The following is a 20626-nucleotide window of genomic DNA, read 5'->3' as shown; positions in this document are numbered from 1 at the left end:
CAAGACCGCTCCTTAATTACATTTGAACACAGATAAAACATGACATTGTCCAAACCATAAAAAATGACCAAACATCCCCCATCCTGGCTAATGACGGACGCCTGCTTCTCTACCAATTAGAGCTTCAGCCTCAGTCTAGCATTCCTTCCTTCTAGGTAAGATTTATCAAGATACCCAATCATAGAATTACCCCCACTTCCTGACAGCATCTCATCCAGAGTAAAGCTCCACTTCCTTAAACCCTCTTCCAAATGATCTGACAACTCCTACTGAGATGACCCACAGTTCTTCATGGTGTCTGATGTCCCTTCCTGCAACCAGTCAGAAACCCAACTTGTTCAACTATCAGTGTGCCCCCTGGTCGTCTTTGGTTAGAGGGTACTGACAGACCTGACAAAGTTCACATAGAGCTGGAGGCAGAATGCACCAGGAGTCTCCAGATCTCCAGTTGTGTTCCTTCTTAGCACCTATCACTCTTGTGGTTAATGCCTGTCTTCCCCCCCCGCCGCCCCCCACTAGAATTAAGCTCCATGAGAAGAGAGCCCTTGTCTGTAAGGTTCAGAGCTGATTCCCAGTGCCTAGACTGGTACCCGGCAGAGGCTGGAAGTTTAAAAAACATTTTCTGAACAAATGAATAAGAGGGGCTCAATATACACAGGCTCCCTTTCACCTCTCAGCTCCTCCCAGTACGTGGTGCATACAGACCATAAACCTCCTCTTCCCCAACTGAATTTCCAAACCCCTCCCTCCTGGGACGCCCATACTCTCAGAGCTTTGCCCGAGCTTCTCTCTTTCGCTGGCCCCCTCCCACACCTGAGCCCCAAAACCATCTCCTCCAAAAGTATCTAGAACCCACCTGTCGCCAACACCTCACTCTACCATAGAGGATAGCGGACCAGCCGCTCCGCTGCCTAGGCGTCGTGGGCCCTGCAGACACCGACCGCGCATGTGCGGAAATCAGTCGCGCACGCAGGATATCTGTCAAGCGAAGAGTTGCCTCCGAGTTTCCGTCCGGGTCTCGGTAGCCTTGGGCTGCCAGGAAGTCAGGAGAAACTAGCCGGAAAGAGAACCCGAGCGCAAGGCTTTCTGGGACATGTAGTCGTATCGCTCCCGAGGCCCCACCTTGAGGCAGCCCTTAATTCTTTAGGTCTGCACGTGTCGCATTCACAGTCCAGTGCTACTTTCGGCTCAGAATTCAGCTTCGAGCTGTCAGGAGAGATTGGCCTGGTGTCGGCTTCTCGATCCCACAACGCTCTACAGGGCCTGCGGCGCCTGCTGGGAGCTGTAGTCCTAGCTCTGCGTACTGCGTTCGCCGAGGGGGAGGGCGGAGCTGCCGGCGGCCCGGGCGGGCTGGCAGCTAGAGTGGGTGCGATAGCCGCCTCCGCCTCTGCCGCCTCTGCCGTCGCCTCCTCCGCCCGGGCTGTTCGCTGCTGCGCGGGGAGAGCGAGGCGGGGCCGCCGGGGCCGCCATGGAGCCCGACTCGGTGATTGAGGACAAGACCATCGAGCTCATGGTGAGTGCGGGCCGTTGGACCGTCCGTTCTTCCGTCCGTCCGGCTCCGGGCGGGCCTGCCCACCTCAGCGTCCGGCGCGAGGTCGGCCCTGGCCCTTCCTCGCTGCCTCGGCCGGGACCTGGGCCCCCCGCCTTCCCTGGCCTCCGGCCCGGCGCGGTTCCTCCGGATCCCTCGAGATTTCAGGCCGGACCTGGCCCGGCCCCCTCCATGCCCCTCGTTTTTCCTCCCTCCCTTCCTCCTGTCTCCGGGCCCATGTCTCGAACGACCCTCGCTCGCTTATGCTGTGGCCTTAGCTCGCACTCGCTTTAGCATCTCATTACCCCTTTAGAAGGGATTTTTTTCTTTTTTTCTCTGTTTCTCCGGTCCAGGCCTGCATCGCTTTCGCCAGCCCCACTCAGGCCGAGTGAGATGCTGTTGGGAGAGGGTACCGAGAAGATCGGTTAGGGCCTCGGCCTCCGCGTCCTAGAAGGGGTCTCAGCACCCTCTCTTCAACCTAGGGCTGTGAGGATGCCGGCATAGGCCCTACAGGGGTGGAGGTGGAGAGCTCTCGGACTTGAAGATGTGGCCGATAAGGGGCCTCTTTCCCGGCCCCCTGTGGTGTCCGGCTTCTCGGACAAAGGGTTTCTTACTCGGCCGAGAGGGATGTTTGCATAGCAAGGCCCCAGGTACTCTGGATTCCATCTCCCAGGAAAGAGAAACTGTAACTTCACGTTTTCCAAAGCTGCTTTGGGAAATTGGGGAGGAGGGGGGAGGGGTTGTCCTCATCACTGCCGCCAGTTCTTTCTTCTAGAAAAAGGGGGAGGGGGGGTGTCCTAGGGCCCTGGGGCGGCGATCACTCTTCTCTTAGAAACCTTTGGTAGCTAGGCCAGACTCCCTGGCCCCGCGAACACCCCAGCCCCCTTCCGCCTTAGGACTTTGAGTCAGAACGGGTTTTTAGAAACAGGACCACGACAGAGTGCTAGTAGAAATGAAGAATTTCCTACTTGGTGGATGATTTGGTGGAAGAAGTAAAATATGGCAGCTATTACCTGCCAATTTGAGCGTTAGGGAAATCAAACTGGGCTCTGGAGAGTTGGGAGGGGGAAGTCTTTGCCTCAGCAAACGGACATGCTCAGGTTTTCCTCCTGTGGAAACCTTGACAGTTTCTTTGTACCTCTCCTAACACAGTAACAACTTCTACCCCAGGGTTGAAAGGAAAGATGAAAGACTCTACTTAACACAGCAAAATGTTTTCCTAGCCAGATTTTCTCCAGTGTGAAAATGTTTATTGAGTCAGTGATTCCACTGGGTAGGGTCGGTGACATCAGAGCCACTTCCCCCATTCAATGCTATAAATAATAAATGGTGACACTGAAAGTCTGTTGGATATATGCATGGTTTCTGTGGATGATGGTATCTGGGGAGTTGAGATGCATGTTTTAAAAATGGAAGTACAGTAGCATAAATACAGAGGCAGCTTAATATTTGCTGTCCTTTGCATAATTCACTAGACTTCTCCAGCAGTCTTGAAAACTAGAGGGGAAAAAAGCTCTGGTAGTTTCTGATTTGTGTGTGTGTGTGTGTGTGTGTGTGTGTGTGTATGTGTGTGTGCACTTATGGTTGCTTTCTAAGGGATACTGATACTTACGAGTTTTTGATATTCATTTATTAAGTAATTTTTCCTTTCAGTACAATTTATCAAACTTTTGAGGTCAAGCCTTTGATATTCTTCAAATTTTGTATGGGGTTATTTTGGTAAAATATCTTAATTGGAGTTAAATACATAGTACATATTCTTATGTATGTATAATACATATGTATGTATAATACATATACTTACAACAGGAGGAGTACTGCATAGCAAAAAATTGTAACTTGGTATCTCTTTGAAACTGGCTGTTCAGTGCTCCTTCCATTTCCATTCATTTAAAAAATAACTAGGGACTTCCCTGGTGGTCCAGTGGTTAGGACTCAGTGCTTTCACTGCCAAGGGCCCTGGTTTGATCCCTGGTCAGGGAACTAAGATCTCACAAACCACACCGTGTGGCCTAAATAAATAAATAGTATTTGTTTGCGAAAGAATTAGAGTAAGTACAGTGTAATCCATTTAATGTCTTTGAATGGATGTAGAAAAAAATTTCTGGCCTAAATATACTGGCTTCCAGTGCTCATAAGTTTTGATTTTACATGATTGTACTTGTCTATGATCTGAAAAGATATTTCAGCCTTTTCAAGGACGTTATAAACTGGGATTCTTAGAAAATTTAACAAAAAATTTAACAAAGTAGTTCTCTAGATCAATTTTACAATGGCTTTTTTTTTTCTTTTTCTTTTTTTTTTTTTTACAATGGCTTTTTATATACGGATTTTGATATTCCCTCAAAGGGCTACCAGTTAAGCAGTTAAGACTCTTAGGCAACTCTTTTCATAAACATATATGTATTTATTTTAGTGTAGTAGATAGCACAGGTACTTAACAACTGATTTACTAAATCCAGGATCAGATGTAGGAATGATAATGCCTTGAAATCTAATTGCATGTGGCTTTCTGTATTCACTGAATTTTAATTAGAGTTTCCAGAACTAGGTTAAAAACATTTACATTTCAAAATAACATGATGGAAGGAGGGGGAGGGGTTAAACTGATGGTATTTTGAAAGCCTAAAGCATGAAATATTTTTAGAGTTTTATGAGTCAGCTTCAGTACTCAAATATTTGTGATTGTGCTGCCTGTACCAGTTCGGTACTTAATGGTTAACAGGATAACTTTGGTTTGATATTCCAGAGCTTGCTGTTTCAAAGAAAGGAAACAGAGTTCTTGGGTTTCACCAATTTTTTAATCTTCATTCCTCTACTTTCTTTGATTTTGATTCTTCCTTTTTTTCTTGCAGTTTTTTAGTTTACTAGGAAGTAAAACTGGTGATAGCAGAATAATTAAATCTTCAAAATATAACCCCCGTTGTGACTTCTACCCCTGCCTGTGGCCAGGTCCACAAAAAGTGCTTCTCCAGCTGACCTACCTCGTAGGATTCAGTCTTTAATATAGACTATAAACTCTTGATCGAGACAACTGAATTTACGATTGCTGATAGTGAATAATTTAACCACCAGATGACTTTCATGGCTTTATGTGGGCCCAATACTGTACCTAGTTTGTGGGACTGTTTTTCAAACTTCTGACTTTGGTAAAATTAGCTTTATTATTAATGAGGTAGAAAAGTAGTAATCCATTTGGAAATACACAAAAGTTCACCAGACTTTGTCTAGTGTGGTGGACTTCACTGGAAACAATGAAAACTGTGCATTGTGTATCACATGATATTTAACACTTGAGTTAGAAGTATGAGTTTATGTTCAGGCACTTATTACTAGAAAGCACTCACAGAGCTGCTAATTGGAAAAAGATGGTTAGTCCTGCCTATTAGAAGATAGCAGAAGTTAATGTTAAAAGTTTGGGAAAGATAATCCTGCTTCCTCTGTGGGTGTGAGCATACCCCTTCCCCCATTTACACAAGTAATGGGTAGTTTATACTCTGTTGTTAGCCTCTGAATGGTTCCCCTCTTTGCTAAGTGACCTTAAGTGAGTCATTCCCCTCTGTGTTATCTCTAAACGGCTGTATTACTTGTTGAATGTAGTGATATAGGTAAAGTATATTGGATCTTATTAAGAAGTTGTAATATCAAATCTATTTTTAGAGCTATTGAAGTACAGGCCACAAGGCCAAGGAGATGAAAGAAACTAAGTGACGTTATTGGAAATATTTATCTTTTTATCTTTTTGTGTCCCCCCGCCCCGCCTTGTCATTGGCTTTCTAAGTGGAATAAGTGGGATTGTTTAGTGACTCCTTTAAGAAATTGGGTCTTACTTTGTCACCGTCACTTACCCTCATCTGCCTCTAGCCATGTGTTGATTTACCAAATGCAGATAAAGTAGACAGAAGTTTAAGTAGGGTCCAAATGAAATAAATCACATGCATATGCATAGACCTCACTGACCTGCCTCAAGAGGCTGTGGCTCAAATATTATCAATTTTTACTCCTGATTTTGGAGTAGGTTAGATGTCCTTTCAGATTTGACAAGGATAAACATGATCCTGCTCACAAGTCTTGGCACTCTTTGGACCCTGACTGCTGTCCCCTGAAAACTGCGAGTTCTGTATAGCACAGAAGAATCGCTAACCCATTACATAGGTTTACAGGACAGCACATGTATTTCTCTGAGTAGTACTGTTTGGTTCTATGAATTCTAGAAACAAACTTTTCTGCACTGTGAGGTACCTGGGATCTTGGCTTCCATCTGGTGCTATTTACAGTTTAAGGGAAAGAAAGCATTTCAAGTCCTAGTAATTCAAATTCCAGCCTCTCTTCAGCTTTTTCTTCTCACATTCCTCACTTATTCTATATTCCAGCCAAAGCGTGGGGGTCTGTGGTTCTTCAGATTCTGCTCACTGTTTCCTTTGTCAGCACTGATATGAACTGACCTAAACCCATGTATTTAAGGCTACTGATGTTTATGGGAAGGACCTAATAGTTGGTGCTCTGGCCAAATTGGTTTAGGTCAGATCTCAACAATCCTCTCTTCCACCTATGCTGATAAAGTACTATCCCCTCAGAACACAGTTTAGATGCCTTCTCTTTTTGATGTTAGTTTATATTATGGTGGCAGATACCATTTTGGTTTTTTTATCTGTAGCACTGCCTATATGATAATCCTTGTTAAATGAAATGAATGAGTTCTGACACTTTGTCTTTATCTCGTGGCAGTTAACATATTCTGGGCTTGTATTATAGTTTCCTGTGTGTGTCCCCTATTAAATGGTAAACTGCTCACAGTGCCTCTTGTAGTAGGTGTTCAGTAAATGTTGAGTTGAACTTTCCTGTTGATTGCTTACGTGTATTATTGCTGTCTGCCTGTATCTTAGCCGTCTTCTTTTCTGGAAATTCTCACCTATATCACTAGTTCTTATGATAATTTGTTCCTAATTCTTATGGGACTTATCAGACCTTCCTGTGTATCATAAAAGTTTGATCATGTCTAAGCTTCTTTTCCAGAGGCCGTATCTGATTGTCCTTTGAATCCTTCACTACACTTAGCACTTGGGTGTGCAGTAGGTATTGATTTAAATTAATGTTAGGGTTTTTTTTTTTCCATGCTCTGAAAACTTTTTAAGATTTCCTTTTGATAATCTTAAGACAAAGGTGGAGATGGATAGAGGAGAAAGACTGCTAAGGGGAAAAGGAGGGTGGGATGTGGTACACAGACATTCATAGACATTTTAACCATTATTTACAGACTTTTATACACATACAGATTGATTTATATACATCCTAGAGAGTGGTTGATAGAAGTACTGAGGAAACCAAACTCCTTTTATATCTGTTGATGTGAACTTGCCAAACAGTCGATAAGTTCTAAGGACCCTGTGACCTTAGAGAAGCGTGATTTAGCATAAAGGGCATGGACTCTAGAGTGAAACACCTGAGTTTGTATCTTAGCTGTCACTTGCTGGCTGTGTGACCTTAAGAAAGTTAACGTTTCTCTGGTATGATTTCATTATGTGTAAAAATAAGAAAATGTAGGTATTGTTCCGAGTGCTGGGAGGATTATGAGAGATGCATGTGAAAGGACCTTGCAAAGGCTTGTCTCTCAGCAACTGCCTGCCAAGCTAACTCTCCCCACAAGTACAGGGACCATATTTTGTAAAGCACAATCAAGACAGATGATGTGAGGAAAGTTTTAATTTTCCCCCCTGATTTGTGTGTGTATTTAATTGTGAAGCTTTACAGAGGCCTAAAATTCAGTTGCTTTTAGCCATGCATTTAACGAGGCATCTTTGGGGGAGATGATGAAATCATACAGAATCAGTACTGTCTTGGAAATCTGGGAAGTACTGTTACAATGACTAAGAACTACCAATTAGCCATAATTAGACTTGTATTCTGTCTGTGGAGAGAACCCGCTTAACCCTGTCTGTGGAGAGAACCCGCTTAACCCTGTTTTAGGTATCCTGGTAGAACGAGACTGGTAATTGTTCATATTAACATTGAGCATTGTGATTTATGTTTGATCAATTTAGTTTAGACAAGGAAATTAGGATTTTCAAATTCTTATTCTTGTTTTAGCTAAGCTGGTGATTTTTGACCTTTAACAGAATAAGTGGTGACTATCCTACAAGATTTCCTCCTGAGTTGTATTGTTGTTCATTGAATTAGTTGAGAACAGGGGAAAAACCTGTTGGTCAAGAAAGTGCTTGTTACCCTCAGTTCAGTTTCTGCTGATCGCAGTTGCCTAACAGGAAGCTTGTCTTTGTAGGCAAATGAGAGACCAGCCAGGAAGACCTGACAGTCCAGTAGGGTGTCTCTAACCTGGATCTTATTATTGTTTTAACAAAGTTCAAAGATTGCAGAGTTCAGTGATGTCAGAGGAAACATTTTTTAGGAAATTCCCTCTCAGGGTTAGTCAACAATGAAGACCTTCACAGAATGGAAAGCAGTGAAGTAGAAACAGTAGGACGTTAACATGTAAATTAAAAAAGATGACTGAGTAGAGAGATGTGCAAATACCTAAGTACAATGAATATAGGAAACCATTCTCTAATAGCAAACCTCTGATCCACGGAAGAAAAAGAAAAATTAAGTGAGAGCTCTGCTGTTAAGAAAAAGGAACCTGAGTATTTTTTTTTTTTTTTTTTGAGAGCTAAATTCAGAACACTTAACCAGTGTTGGGAACTAATAATAAAATATGTTTTGGTTCTGTGAAATGATTGCTTAGGAGACTCAGAGAGAAAGGGGCAGGGGACAGGAAGAAGTCAGTCCTTACATTCCTGGTCTGGCATCTATTAATCTTTGTTTCTCTAGCATAAGGCCTGCCACCAATTAGGCATTCAGTAAATGTTTATTTGAAGGGAAGGGGGGAAAATTAACTCACTAATACAAAAAAAAGCCCTGACAATGCAAGAGGTTCAGAAATGAGTCCGTTAGTCAAATTGTTGTGGCTGTGTTTTGCTATAATTTTTCGGTATTTTGGTTATAGCAGTGAGTTATACTTTGAAAAGCAGAGTATATTGCTCTAGCAGTTAACTACTAGCCATAGCCCACTAGCAGCTTTTGTCAAAATTGGGTTTTTAGTTTATTCTTAGGCTCTAGAGTAATGAGAAGAGCTTGAGCAATTATTCTTTGCTTGTGATTTTACTCATATAATGCCTTTAAGTTGAGGGTATTAAGATATTTCCACCCGTTTGTTATGAAGAAGTTAATCTTAGACTTGTACTTCAGTCAGTCACCTCAGTTGCTTTGCCTATAACATGAAAAATCAGAACATCTTTAGTCTTTGCCTGTGGACTATTTGTTGATCTTGGAACTTAAAAATTCCTTGGTTTCAACTGGGTTTGGGATTCTTTGTCACAGACGCATCTTTGCCGCTAAACACAAAGTCTACTTGGGCAATGTTTTAATGTGTTTTGTTATAAAATTAATATTGTGGGCCTTAGAATTGCATGGCTTTTTGTTACTGAAATGCTTTTAAGTGGCTAGATCAGGGGAGTTAGCCCTTTCAGGATGTCTCAACAAGTTCAGTTGTATTTTAGTTCAGCTAGGCTGAAATACTGAACTCTTCTGTATTTTTGTGGTTCTCCCTTCTGACGTCAGTTAGCTTAAAGCTTGGTTTCTTCTGCCCCAGGAATCATGGTCTTTCTGATCCATGGACTGTGGACTTGGGAGGCCACAGTATTCTGTGAAAAGGGCATGGGCTCTACCACCTACCTAGTAGATGTGGGACTGTGGGCAAGTTATTTCTTCTCATATTTTTTGAGAATTAAATATGAGTAATAAATGTAAAAGGCCTGGCCCATTAGTAACCCTTCAATAAAGGTAGGTATTATAATTACTGCCGGAACATTTTGGCAGTAGTGTGGTAGTTGAGGAAGTAGCAAATTTATATGCAAGCAGCTTCACAGTCTTTGGATTTTTAAGTTTTTATCTATGTCATCCTGTTGAATGTCTTTTTCTCTCTCCCTTGTAGTTTGTTTAGAGTTTACAGTCTAATGGAAGAGTTGGTATGGTAATAAAAGCTTGTTGATATAATGTGGAGTGGGCTTATGTATTTAAAGGTGTTATGTAGTAAATTGTTTATTAGTGTTCTTTATTATTTTCCCTAATTTACCCAGTGACTGGCCATTGTGGGGGATTGGCCTTTATTGAGCCAGAAGTTTACTCTTAAAGTTATGTCACATGTCTTAAAATGTCCTGTATTTCAGCTGAGGGTGGAAGATTTGAGAGATGTAAAGATTTGATTTCTTATATGTGGCAAACCAAAAGATTTCTTGTTAGGTGCTTAAATAAATATTTTTATTGGTAGACATTTGAGCCCTCCTATATTAACTTTGGCTGACAAAGTTTCTGTAATAGTAGAGGAGCTGTCTTAGAAAATGGATAAAATTCATTGTAGCTGAATGATCTGGGACAATTTATGTGCATAATAGAAGAAATTTTTATCATGCATTTGGAAATTGCATGATATTTATCATGAACAAATAATAGTATTAGGGATGTTTCCTTCTTTGTTATGTAGAATTTCTTATTCTTCTCTCAACACAGAGGTGAGCAGTGCTACTGCAGACCTTTTATACCAAATAGCTGACTCAGGGGTTGTAACTCTTTCTGTGCTTCAGATCCACCACTCCATTGACCCTTCCATTTCTTGGTGGCTATCCTTTGCCGCTGGTGCCATGGTGGGTGTATGGATTGCTTTCTGTCTTTCAACAGTTACCGAAGTGCATGTTTGGGATTTTGTTGAAGAAAGCTGGATGCAGTAAGCGGAAAGAATCTTGGAAGCTGCTTGACTGCTGTCTTTTCTCAGACTAGTCTGAAAGGGAATACCCCCATTCATTCTGGATTGGTGGATCTGAAGTACAAAATATTGTCCAGGTAAGCAATTACCCTGTATTGTTTTGTTATGTAGAACTCAACTCACTGAGAGAAACTTAAAATTTCTTTACTTTTTTCCATTATAATAGAGAAAGGAAGAAATGTTAGACATTTATTCATAGTGTTCATGTTTGGGTGTGGTTTAGTGAAGGTATTTGCTAGTAAAAACTTTGTTTCAGTGTAAGAAATGCAGTTATTTTTATTAAATAGGCCCAAAAGTTTTGTAGTCATAGCCTAACAGGGAATACAGTACAGTAAACAAGGGACATTTGTTTGAGGAATAGGTTATAAAATATGGAAAGCAAATGACAATTTTGTGGCATTATCTCATGATTTATAGTTATTACCTGGTCAGAATAATTTTTGTAGTTACCATGTAAAGTAGTGGTCTTTTATTCTTAGGACTCCTGGAGGGTCTTCTCAGGACGATTTACTAACTGTAGCTGCTGTTTACTGGGCATCTACTAAGTGCCAGGCGCTATTGTAAGCTCTTTACACATATTTCTTATTTAGTTGGCACATGCTTTATGTGTATATTACAGATTGTAAAATGAAGCTCATGAGCATTAAGTACAGTTTGCCCAGGGTCATATAGCTAGTACATGGCAGAGCCAAGCTTAAGCTTGAGCCTGTGTGTCTCCAGAGCTCTGGCTCTTTCCATCTGACTACATTTGCTGAAGTTTGTACTTCAGCTTCAGGATTTTCATATTGTCTATATACTGTTAGAGTAAGATGCCGTTTTCTACAGTGGGTTTCCACTTGGAGAACACACGATGGATCGTTTTTTGGCATGGTATCTTAATTGTATCTGGTGCTCTCCCTTCTAAATGAAAAGATTAGAAGATCTTCAGTCAGTTCACCAAGTGAACCTAAAGGTAACTTAGGAAGTATAAGACAGGCTATACATTTACATGTCAAAATGTGTTTTATACAGGGAAGTATTTGGCCTAGTGAACTCAAACCTGTATCTTCTCAGTTCCTCCTTACTTTTTATTGGTTATTTAAATAGCTCAGTAGCTTATTATGTAGACTTCTTCTTCTTCTTCTTCTTTTTTTGTTAACAGTGACATTCTTAGCATTTTTTAAAAATATTTATTTATTTATTTATTTGGCTGCGCCGGGTCTTAGTTGAGGCACACATGATCTTCATTGCAGTATGTGGGCTCTTTAGTTGTGGCATGTGGGCTCTTCTAGTTGCAGCATGTGGGATCTAGTTCCCTGACCAGGGATCGAACTTGGGTCCCCTGCTTGGGAGCATGGAGTCTTAACCACTGGACCACCAGGGAAGTCTCTATGTAGACTTCTTTTGATCTGTGGTTTGTCAGCCTTACAAGTAAGACGTTGTCAGGCAACTCATGACTTTTTCTGGTATTTAATCACTCCAGATTACCCATTTCCTTTACCCTTAAAAAAAAAAACAACTTTTTTATCATAGACTGACACTCTGGCTTTGTGATCCATGTTTTATTTTTTATATTTGTTAGTATTTCTTCTAGTTGAGCATTTTTCACGCTTGTCATGTGAAGAGCTCTCAGGGTGGTGGTAGTAGGAAAAGTAGTAGTAGTTTACACTTAATGGGCAGTTACTCTGTATTGAGCACAATTCTGAACACTCTACATGTATGAACTCATTTTCATAGTGACCCGATGAGGTAGGTACCCTTATTTCCACTTTACTTATGAGGAAACTGAAGGATAGAGTAGTTAAGGAACATGTTCAAGGTCACACATCTAGTAAGAGACAAAGATGAGATATGAATCTAGGCAGTTTGGTTTCAGAGAATGTGCTTCTAATGTCTGTGCCTCAAGTTTAAAATACCATCCAGTGATAAAAAGAGGGGCAGAAATCCTGAAGACTAAAACTGTATTCTGATTTCAAGAAATCATTGCAAAGGGAAAGGAAACAATTGTTGCTGAGTATCTATTTCGTACCTTCTGTAGAAAATAGTCTAGATCTCAGATTCTGTGTTAGCCATCCAAGACTATCTACCAGCCTGTTTCCCGAGAGGACTCACAGTAGGGTTAGTTTAAGGTTGTCTTCCAGAACAGTGCCGTCCAGTTAGAACTTTCTGGATAATGGAAATGTTCATTATCTGTGCTGTTCAATATGGTAGTCACTAGCCACTTGTGGCTATTTTGAAATGTGGCTCTGTTAACTGAAGAACTGAATTTTCAATTTTAATTAATTTTAATAGCCACAAATACAGTTATAGAATTTACCTTCAGCCTAGGTCTGGTCCTGGATTTAACACCCTTAGAAATCTGATCTTGTCAGCATGCTGAGAGCCAGCACCTTATCCCACGCTTAGACTTAAATTCATTAACCAGCTGTGCAAGACTGATGTGTAAAGCCAGAATTCCAGTTTATTAATTTATAATGATATGTGCTTGTTGGCGTGATTAATATAAACTTTTCTGATAGGTAGACTTCCTTACTAGATCCTACTTAGCATGCCAGTTTAAGTTTTTCAAATGAGAAGAGATATTTAGAGGGACCTGAAGACTCAAGCCAAATGACCGAAATACTCTTGTCCAGTGGGTAGACTTTACCTACCAGGTCAGATCATAGTCAGGTGGTTTAGTTAGCATAGACTTGGCCAGGGAAGTGACATATTTGCTGGCCTGGGACTGAGACAACCTCATTCAGCTTTTACTTTAGGGATGGATGGTTTTTCTGTCTTCCTTCAGCTTCTCTGCTTGTTTTTACTTCCCAAATCCTTTTCTGATTACGGCATTCATTTTAAGCATGTTAATATTTACATTCAGCTTGAACGCACTCTTGTTTTTTAGGTCTGGGAAGCTCTTTGTTTTCCTTAAGGCACCGTTATCACTGTAAGGATCCATTTTGTGTTCATTTTTGACTCTTAAGAAGGCAGTTGAATTTTCCTTGCTTCCCTGAGGCCTCTTTCTACTGAAACACACTTAATAGCTTATTTAATTTGGTCATATAGTGTGGGGTAGAATAGGAATATACTCATAAAAAATATGCCTGGTAGTACATTCTCTTTGCATTACGTCATGTTATTAAATGAGCTTGTGTTTAGCTTCCTGTATCGTTACTTTGGGACTTGTTCTTGATCCTTCTGTTCTTAAAATAGCAAGAGTGATGTAACCAAATTTGCATTTTAAGAAGTTAACTTTTCAGGTGTCTGTAAGATGGATTGAAGAGACTCAAGGCAGGGAGACCAGTTAGTTCAAGTGAGCAATGATGAAGGCAAACTAAAGCATTGACAGTGGGCATGGTGGAGATGGGGTGGGCTTAAAAGAGATGTAGGTGGCAGGACCTACCAAACTTGGGGATTGGTTATAGGAGAAAGAGATGGATGGAATATAGTATAAATTTTAGATTTTTGCCTTGGGCACCAGAATGGTTGTTTGTTCTCTCTTCCAAGATAGGGAATACTAGAAGAACACACTGGGGGGAGTGGAGGGAGGAGAAAGAATGAGTTCAGTTTATAGTGAATTTGAGTAGCCTATGGGTGAATCCTCTAAAAGGAGAAGTATCTAGTAGGAATACTGATTTGCCGCTCACCAGAGAGAGCAGGGATAGGAAGATTTGGGAGTTTTTATTTAGCTTCAGTGGTAGCTAACTTTACTTATTGGAGTTAGACGATAACTCGGAGTAAAGATTGAAGAATTCATATCTGTATGGAAATGCTACTATAAAGGAATGGGCTACAGCTCAGATTATGAGATCATATGTGATGTCGCTCAAGAGGTGTTACTACTCTGTCCTTCTCACATTGATCTGGGGATTGTTACAGCCTGTTCCCAATCAGCAAATTAGTCCATTATATTTGGATTGTGATATTTTTTCCACTGTAGTGGTTTGTTTAATTAATAGAGGTACAGTTTTTGAAATGTATTTTAGAAAGCACCGTGTTGTCACTACACATCTTACGTACATTTATCAAATTCATTTCTTTACATCTGGTGACAAAAACAAGGGAAAACTAACCTAAACAGTGAACATTCTGGACCAAACGTGAAATGGGGAATGGAAATTTGCTCTTCTCTCAGCCTGTCTTAATTCCTGAACGCTTCTCATCTAGCTGTGATGAGTGTGATTATGGTATTTTAAAGAAACATTTTTAACATCACAACATGAGGCCTAAGTACAAGACAGCTATTTAATCTACTAGTCAGTTGAAGAAACAGCAAACTGTTCAAGTGCTGGTATGAAAATTAGCTGTGTAGGAATTATTGAGATGGTGTGTTGGTCCAGTGTGGCATTTATTTAAGAGATTTTTAAGGCAGATTTTTACTATATGCTGTTTTCACTTTATGTACTGACTTCAGACCCTAATTCCCAGGTGTGCTATAACTCCACTGTAATTAGGTTTTAGTAATGAAAGCATGGAGATGTGAAGACTTGATTACAGCTAAAGTCAATCAATACTTAACAAAAAACTTTTTTGAATACATTATATATGTCTATGGTACAAAATTCATAAGGTGCAAAAAGGAGTACACAGTAAGGAAAAAAAAGTCTCACTTCTCTTCAGCTCCAGCTACTCAACCACATTCTTGTGTAGCTTTCATATATGTGTGTGTGTGCTATACGCATTATTCTGCACCTTGATTTTTTTTTTATGTAAAATGTGACATGGTCATCTTTCATATCAGTTCCCAAAGAACTCTCATGTTTTTTGAAGAGATAATTTAAAAGATGCACGCTGACTTATTATATGTGCTATAATTTGTGAAACCAGTCTGGGCTGTTACAGATAGAGGCTATTTCCAGTCTTTTGCTGTTATACATAATGCTGTAAAAAATAACTTGACGTGTATGTCATTTCACATGTGGAGGAGTATATCTTCAGGACAGATTCCTGGGAGTAAGTGTCACTGGATAGGTGCTTTAAAAAATCTGATAGACATTGCCACGTTGTCCTCCAGTCACATGGCAACAATTTACACTCTCACAGGCTTTGCTTGAGAGTACTCTTATTTCCTGACACTCTCAAGGTGTTACATTGGTTTTAAGCAGGTTGCTTTTTAAATTGTTCTTCTCTCTTTTCCCCCATAACTTTTTATTATGAAGAATTTCATATATATAAGAGTTGGGGAAAAAAGCAGTACAACAAACACCTGTATACTCTCTCCACCTAGACTCAACAGTTGTTAACATTTTTCCATATTTGGATCATTTCTCTGCTCCCCCCCTTGGTCGTCCCTTCCCTCTCTTTTTCCCCCCTTCTTCCTCTGTCCCTCTCCTCCCTTTTCTGTCCTTCTCTCCCCAAATAAGTACCCTTTTTTGTTGTTAAACAATTTGAAAGTAAGTTGCAAACATGATACCTCATCCTCTAAACATTTCAGCATGTATCTCTTAAGAATAAGGATAGTCTCTCTCTAAAAGCGAGCGTACATACACACACACACAATGTATATAGTATACATCTCCATATATAACCAAATATTAAATATAGTCATATGTATTTTATACATATATAAAGCCGCAGTACTATTTTTATATCTAAGAAAATGAAAGTAATTCCATAATATAATAACAAATATTCAGTTCAATTTAAATTTTCCCAGTTGACCCAAGAAGTGTCTTTTCTAGCACCCCCTCTTTAAAAAACAAAAACCAAGTTCCAAATAAAACACACCTTTTATATTTGGTTGTAGATGTCTTTTTAATTTCTTTTTGTTTTAACTGTCCCTCTGCCCTTTTCCCTCTCCTGGAATTGATTTTTTTTTTTTTTAAAGAATCTAGCTCAGTTAGTTGTCCTGTAGGGTGTGCAGCATTCTTCACTTGTTTGAATATTTCTTCATGGTGTTATTTAACTCATTTCTCTAGCTCCTATACTTGCTGTAAACTGGAAGTTATGTGAGAGGCTTGATTGCAGCCCATTTAACAAGAATGACAAGAATGCTTCATCATAGGTGAAGTGTACTTTGCATTGAGTCATGTCGGGAGGCACTTAAAGACAGGTTATCCCATTATGAGCTATGCTAAATTTGATCCCTTCACTAAGGTGGCAGCAGCCAGACCTCTCCATTAAGGTACAGTTTTATCCTCTATTATTACAAAGGACTATGGGGTAATATTTTGGCACCTTGTAAATATCCTGTAACATTACAGCCTTTCACCCAGTGGTTTTAGCATCCTGAGCCTGAAATCAGTTATTACAATGTGAGTTACAAAATTGTGGTTTTCTGTCATTTCATCTATATTTGTTAGCTAGCATTCACAGAGGCCATCTCGTTTCTCCTCCTTCCTTTTGTGTATCACGGTACTCTCATGGATTTTATTCATTCACTGTGTTAACAGTCAATTACAATCTTTATTGATGTTCAGATTTGGCTAATGAGAGCCCCTTCAAGGTAACTCCTGCTTCCTTTTTAACATGAGCCCGTCAGTTTTGGTGTGTTTCTTGGTTTTCTACTTTTCCCTGCATATCAGGAATCAACCATTTCTCCAAGACGCTCTGGTTCCTTTTAGTGGGGAATGGTGTTTAGAAACAAAATCAGTACTGTTGGGTTGTTGTTGCTTCTAGACCTTTTCAGTGGACAGACCTAAGAAGTATATTTAAAATGAACCATGTGTTCATGTTAGTTCTGATTCAAACTTAATATTACAGGGATATTTTTCTGAACCTGTTAGCCTTTTGATTTTCAAAATCTAAGGGATCATACTGTGTAATGGCCGTCTGTTTGAGGTACTAATTGTTACGGAAATAGGCAGATAAATAGCTTTATTCATTTATTATTGAGCATATAATCGAACAGGTACTGTTTGGTAATGTGGGGAATACAGAACAGAATCAGATGTGTACCTTGCTTCCAGAATCTTACAGTCTTTTACGTAAAAAAGTATAGTTCAATGTGAGAACTGCTAAGGATCATGAGAGGTGGACATACGTTGTGTGGGAGCTAGAAAAGGAAGGAAATCTCATAAAGGAAATTTTAAAAAAGTTACCCTTTGGGGCTTGAGCAAAAATTAGACATGGATGTGGATGTGTTGGGGCAGAGGAGGGATATCATAGCAAAGGTAACCAAATGAACAGTAGCTGGCAGGCAGTGGTGTGTATTGTCTCTTGGGAGTAAGTAGTTCTGTGGATTGTTGGAGTGTAGTTTGTGTGAAGGGATTGAGGTAGATAAATTTGTAAAGAGATTATAACCAAATCTTGGGTCATCCTTTAGGTCATAAGTTACAGACAAGTAGCCTGTAGATAGAGATCCACAGATGTATTTTATTTGATCTGCATAGATTTTTTAAAATTAGACATTTCATATCAAAACACTCTGGTTTTGCCTGAAAACTGGAGCTGAGTAGTGGCTGCCTTTTTTTTTTTTTTTTTTTTTTTAATTTATTTATTTTTGGCTGTGTTGGGTCTTCATTTCTGTGTGAGGGCTTTCTCCAGTTGCGGTGAGCAGGGGCCACTCTTCATCGGGGTGCACAGGCCTCTCACTATGGCGGCCTCTCCCGTTGCGGAGCACAGGCTCCAGACGCGCAGGCTCAGTAGTTGTGGCTCACAGGCTTAGTTGCTCCGCGGCATGTGGGATCTTCCCAGACCAGGACTTGAACCCGTGTCCCCTGCATTGGCAGGCAGATTCTTAACCACTGTGCCACCAGGGAAGCCCAGTGGCTGCCTTTTTGAGTCAAGTCTTGTACTTTCCTGGTCACCATAGCTCCTGTAAGGCCTTCTTTACTTTTGAGCTTGTCATCCCTGCAGGAGAGGAAGGGTGAGGGTAGTGGGTGTGGTTTGAGATGAGAGATGACTTGAAAGTTTGAGCAAAATCTGTGCTTTAGAAAGATCACTCTGGCAGTCAGTTTGGAGGATGCAATGGAGCAGGGAGACCAATTAATAGACTGTTGTAATGTTCCAGGGAAGAAATCACAAGATAGTAACAGATGGTGTGGAAGGGGAGGAGATGAGACATTTTAAATGTAGAATGGGTAGATTGTATTGATAGATATGAGTAGGTATGTGTATGTATTGAAGAGAATGTAAAGCAGACTCTCTTAAAACATGAAGTCCTGTCTCTAAAAAGCTTTGCATTCATAAATCAGTTATGAATTAACTGATTATGAATGAATTAATTACAGTTTCTGGAACTTAACCACATATTTTTTAATCTGTTGGTTAATTTTGGAAGACAGCAGTAATAGTTTCATGCGTTGTCACTGTGTTTAGTTTTGCAATATGCAAATAACATGCTTCAACAAAGTCTAACTCTGACATGGCTTTATTTCTGAAAGTTGTTTATAAAGTGAATATTTATATTATGATTTTAAAAGTCACTTTCCTTATAATTGTGGAGCTAAACTTTCAAGCAAAAATATTAGCAATGCTAGTACTTATTTTCAGAATGTTGGCTGCTTGTATTTAATTTTCCCCACAATCTCTGCAAGAACTTAATCAAAAGGATAGTGAATCAACAGGGGACTGTACCGTAGACTTGAAATTACACCTTTATTAAAACCATATATACTGTTAATAAGTATTTTGGACATCTTCCCTGTCTGGTTAGGGCATGACTTTATCCAGTCCCATTTCCAGTGCCATTACTCCAGATATTTAGTAGCACCACCAGCTCAGATAATCTGAGGGAGGTGGACATGAAGAACATGTAAATGAGTAGACTGGGAATGAGAGTGACTCACACTGACAGAGGCCACACCTGGATACTGTGTAAAAAGCATCCAGCTTCAAGGGATGAACAAAGATAGATTAAAGGGCATTTGCATATATTTTTTTTTTATTGCTTTTAACTTACATACACTATAGAACACAAATATTAAGTGTACAGCTTAATGATTTTTTTTACATATGTGTATACTACACTGTGTAACTACTACCCAAATCAAGATAGAAAACATGCTAGAGCCACTTGAGGGCTCTCTTGTCTGTGCCTCACCCAGTCAATAGACCCTCCCAAAGGTCTATTCTGACCTCTTTTATTATAGGTTAGTTATGGCTGGTTTTGGATTTTATATAAATGGAGTTATACAGCATATATATGTACTCTTGTGCCCCCCCCCCATTACTGTATCCATGAAATTCATCCATTTTGTTGTGTATAACAGTATTTTTCCCTCCGTGCTTTATTCCATTGTATATATAGTCCATGGTTCATTTATTTTACTGTTGATAAATTAGTTGGTTTGTTTCCAGTTTTTGGCTGTTATTATGAATAACACTTCTAAGGTGGACATAAACACTTGGTTCTCTCAGTTATAAAAACCCCAGAGTGGAATTACTGGGTCAGAGGATAGACATATGTTTAGTTTCAGTAGATTCTGCTAAACTGTTTTCCAAGCACTTGTGACAATTTAGGAGCCTACCTGTAATGTGGAGAGTTCCAGTTATCTCTTGGCTTTGCCAGTCCTTTTCATTTTAGCCATTCTGATGAGTGTGTACTGGTATCTATATTGTAGTTTTAGTGTTTTTTTTTGTTTAATCAGCTTATTGATGTATAGTTTACATGCAATAAAATGTACTTATTTCAAGTATACTGTTTGAGTTTTGAAAACTATATATACTCATGTAACCACTACCACAATCAAGATATAGAACATTTCTACCCAAAAAAAACTTCCCTCATTACCCTTTGCAGTCCCCTCAACAGCATCCTCGGCCTCAGGTAACTTGCTTTCTATTACTGTAGATTAGTTGTGCGTGTTCTAGAATTTCATATAGATGGGATGGGTACAGCATGCGTATACTGCACGTACTCTTACTATGTTTGGCTTATTTTGCCTAACATGTTTTTGAGATTCATTCTTGTATCAGTTGTTTGTGCCTTTTCATCGCTTAGCAGTGTTAACATTATACGAGTATACACAGTTTTGCTTATCCATTCGCCAGCTGATGAATATCTGGGTTGTTTCCAGTGTTTGGCTATTATGAATAAAGCTTGCGTGAACATTTGTGTTCAGGTTTTAGTTTGGACATTTCTTTTGTCTTGTGTATACCTAGGAGTGGAATTGCTGGGGTAGAGTGTAGATGTATGTTTAGTTTTTCAAGAAACTGCCAGATCTTTTCACAAAGTGGCTGTACATTCTTAGAGTTCCTCTGACAGTGTATGAGAATTCCAGTTGATCTACATCCTCATCAGCACTTGACATTGTCATTCAGTTTTAGCCATTCTAATAGTTGTGAAATAGTATCTCATTGTGGTTTTATTTTACATTTCCCTAACGACTAATGATGTTGAGCATTTTTTTCTTGTGCCCATTGATCATTTAGCTATCTTGTTT

General features: G+C 39.8%; 1 protein-coding gene across 5 annotated transcripts in view; it reads left to right on the top strand.

Moving 5' to 3' along the window:
• Positions 1 to 1055: 1055 nt before the first annotated feature.
• Positions 1056 to 20626, top strand: part of FBXW11 (F-box and WD repeat domain containing 11) — a 128999-nt gene continuing 109428 nt past the window's right edge. Inside the window, exons 1-2 of one of the 5 annotated variants that reach the window (XM_061189928.1) lie at positions 1056 to 1513; positions 10256 to 10417. Coding sequence is in view for 2 of the 5 variants with exons in the window: in XM_061189927.1 (XP_061045910.1) it covers positions 1469 to 1513 (45 nt within the window). In the remaining 3 variants the exon portion in view is untranslated. Of the gene's footprint in view, positions 1514 to 10255; positions 10418 to 20626 lie in introns of those variants that run through there. The other 4 variants (XM_061189927.1, XM_061189929.1, XM_061189930.1 and 1 more) reach the window with 4 other exon arrangements.

The sequence above is a fragment of the Eubalaena glacialis genome, chromosome 4, assembly GCF_028564815.1.
Source record: "Eubalaena glacialis isolate mEubGla1 chromosome 4, mEubGla1.1.hap2.+ XY, whole genome shotgun sequence".
Taxonomy (NCBI): domain Eukaryota; kingdom Metazoa; phylum Chordata; class Mammalia; order Artiodactyla; family Balaenidae; genus Eubalaena; species Eubalaena glacialis.
The sequence above is the reverse complement of the archived record's forward strand: the minus strand, read 5'-3'. Positions and strand labels throughout refer to the sequence as shown.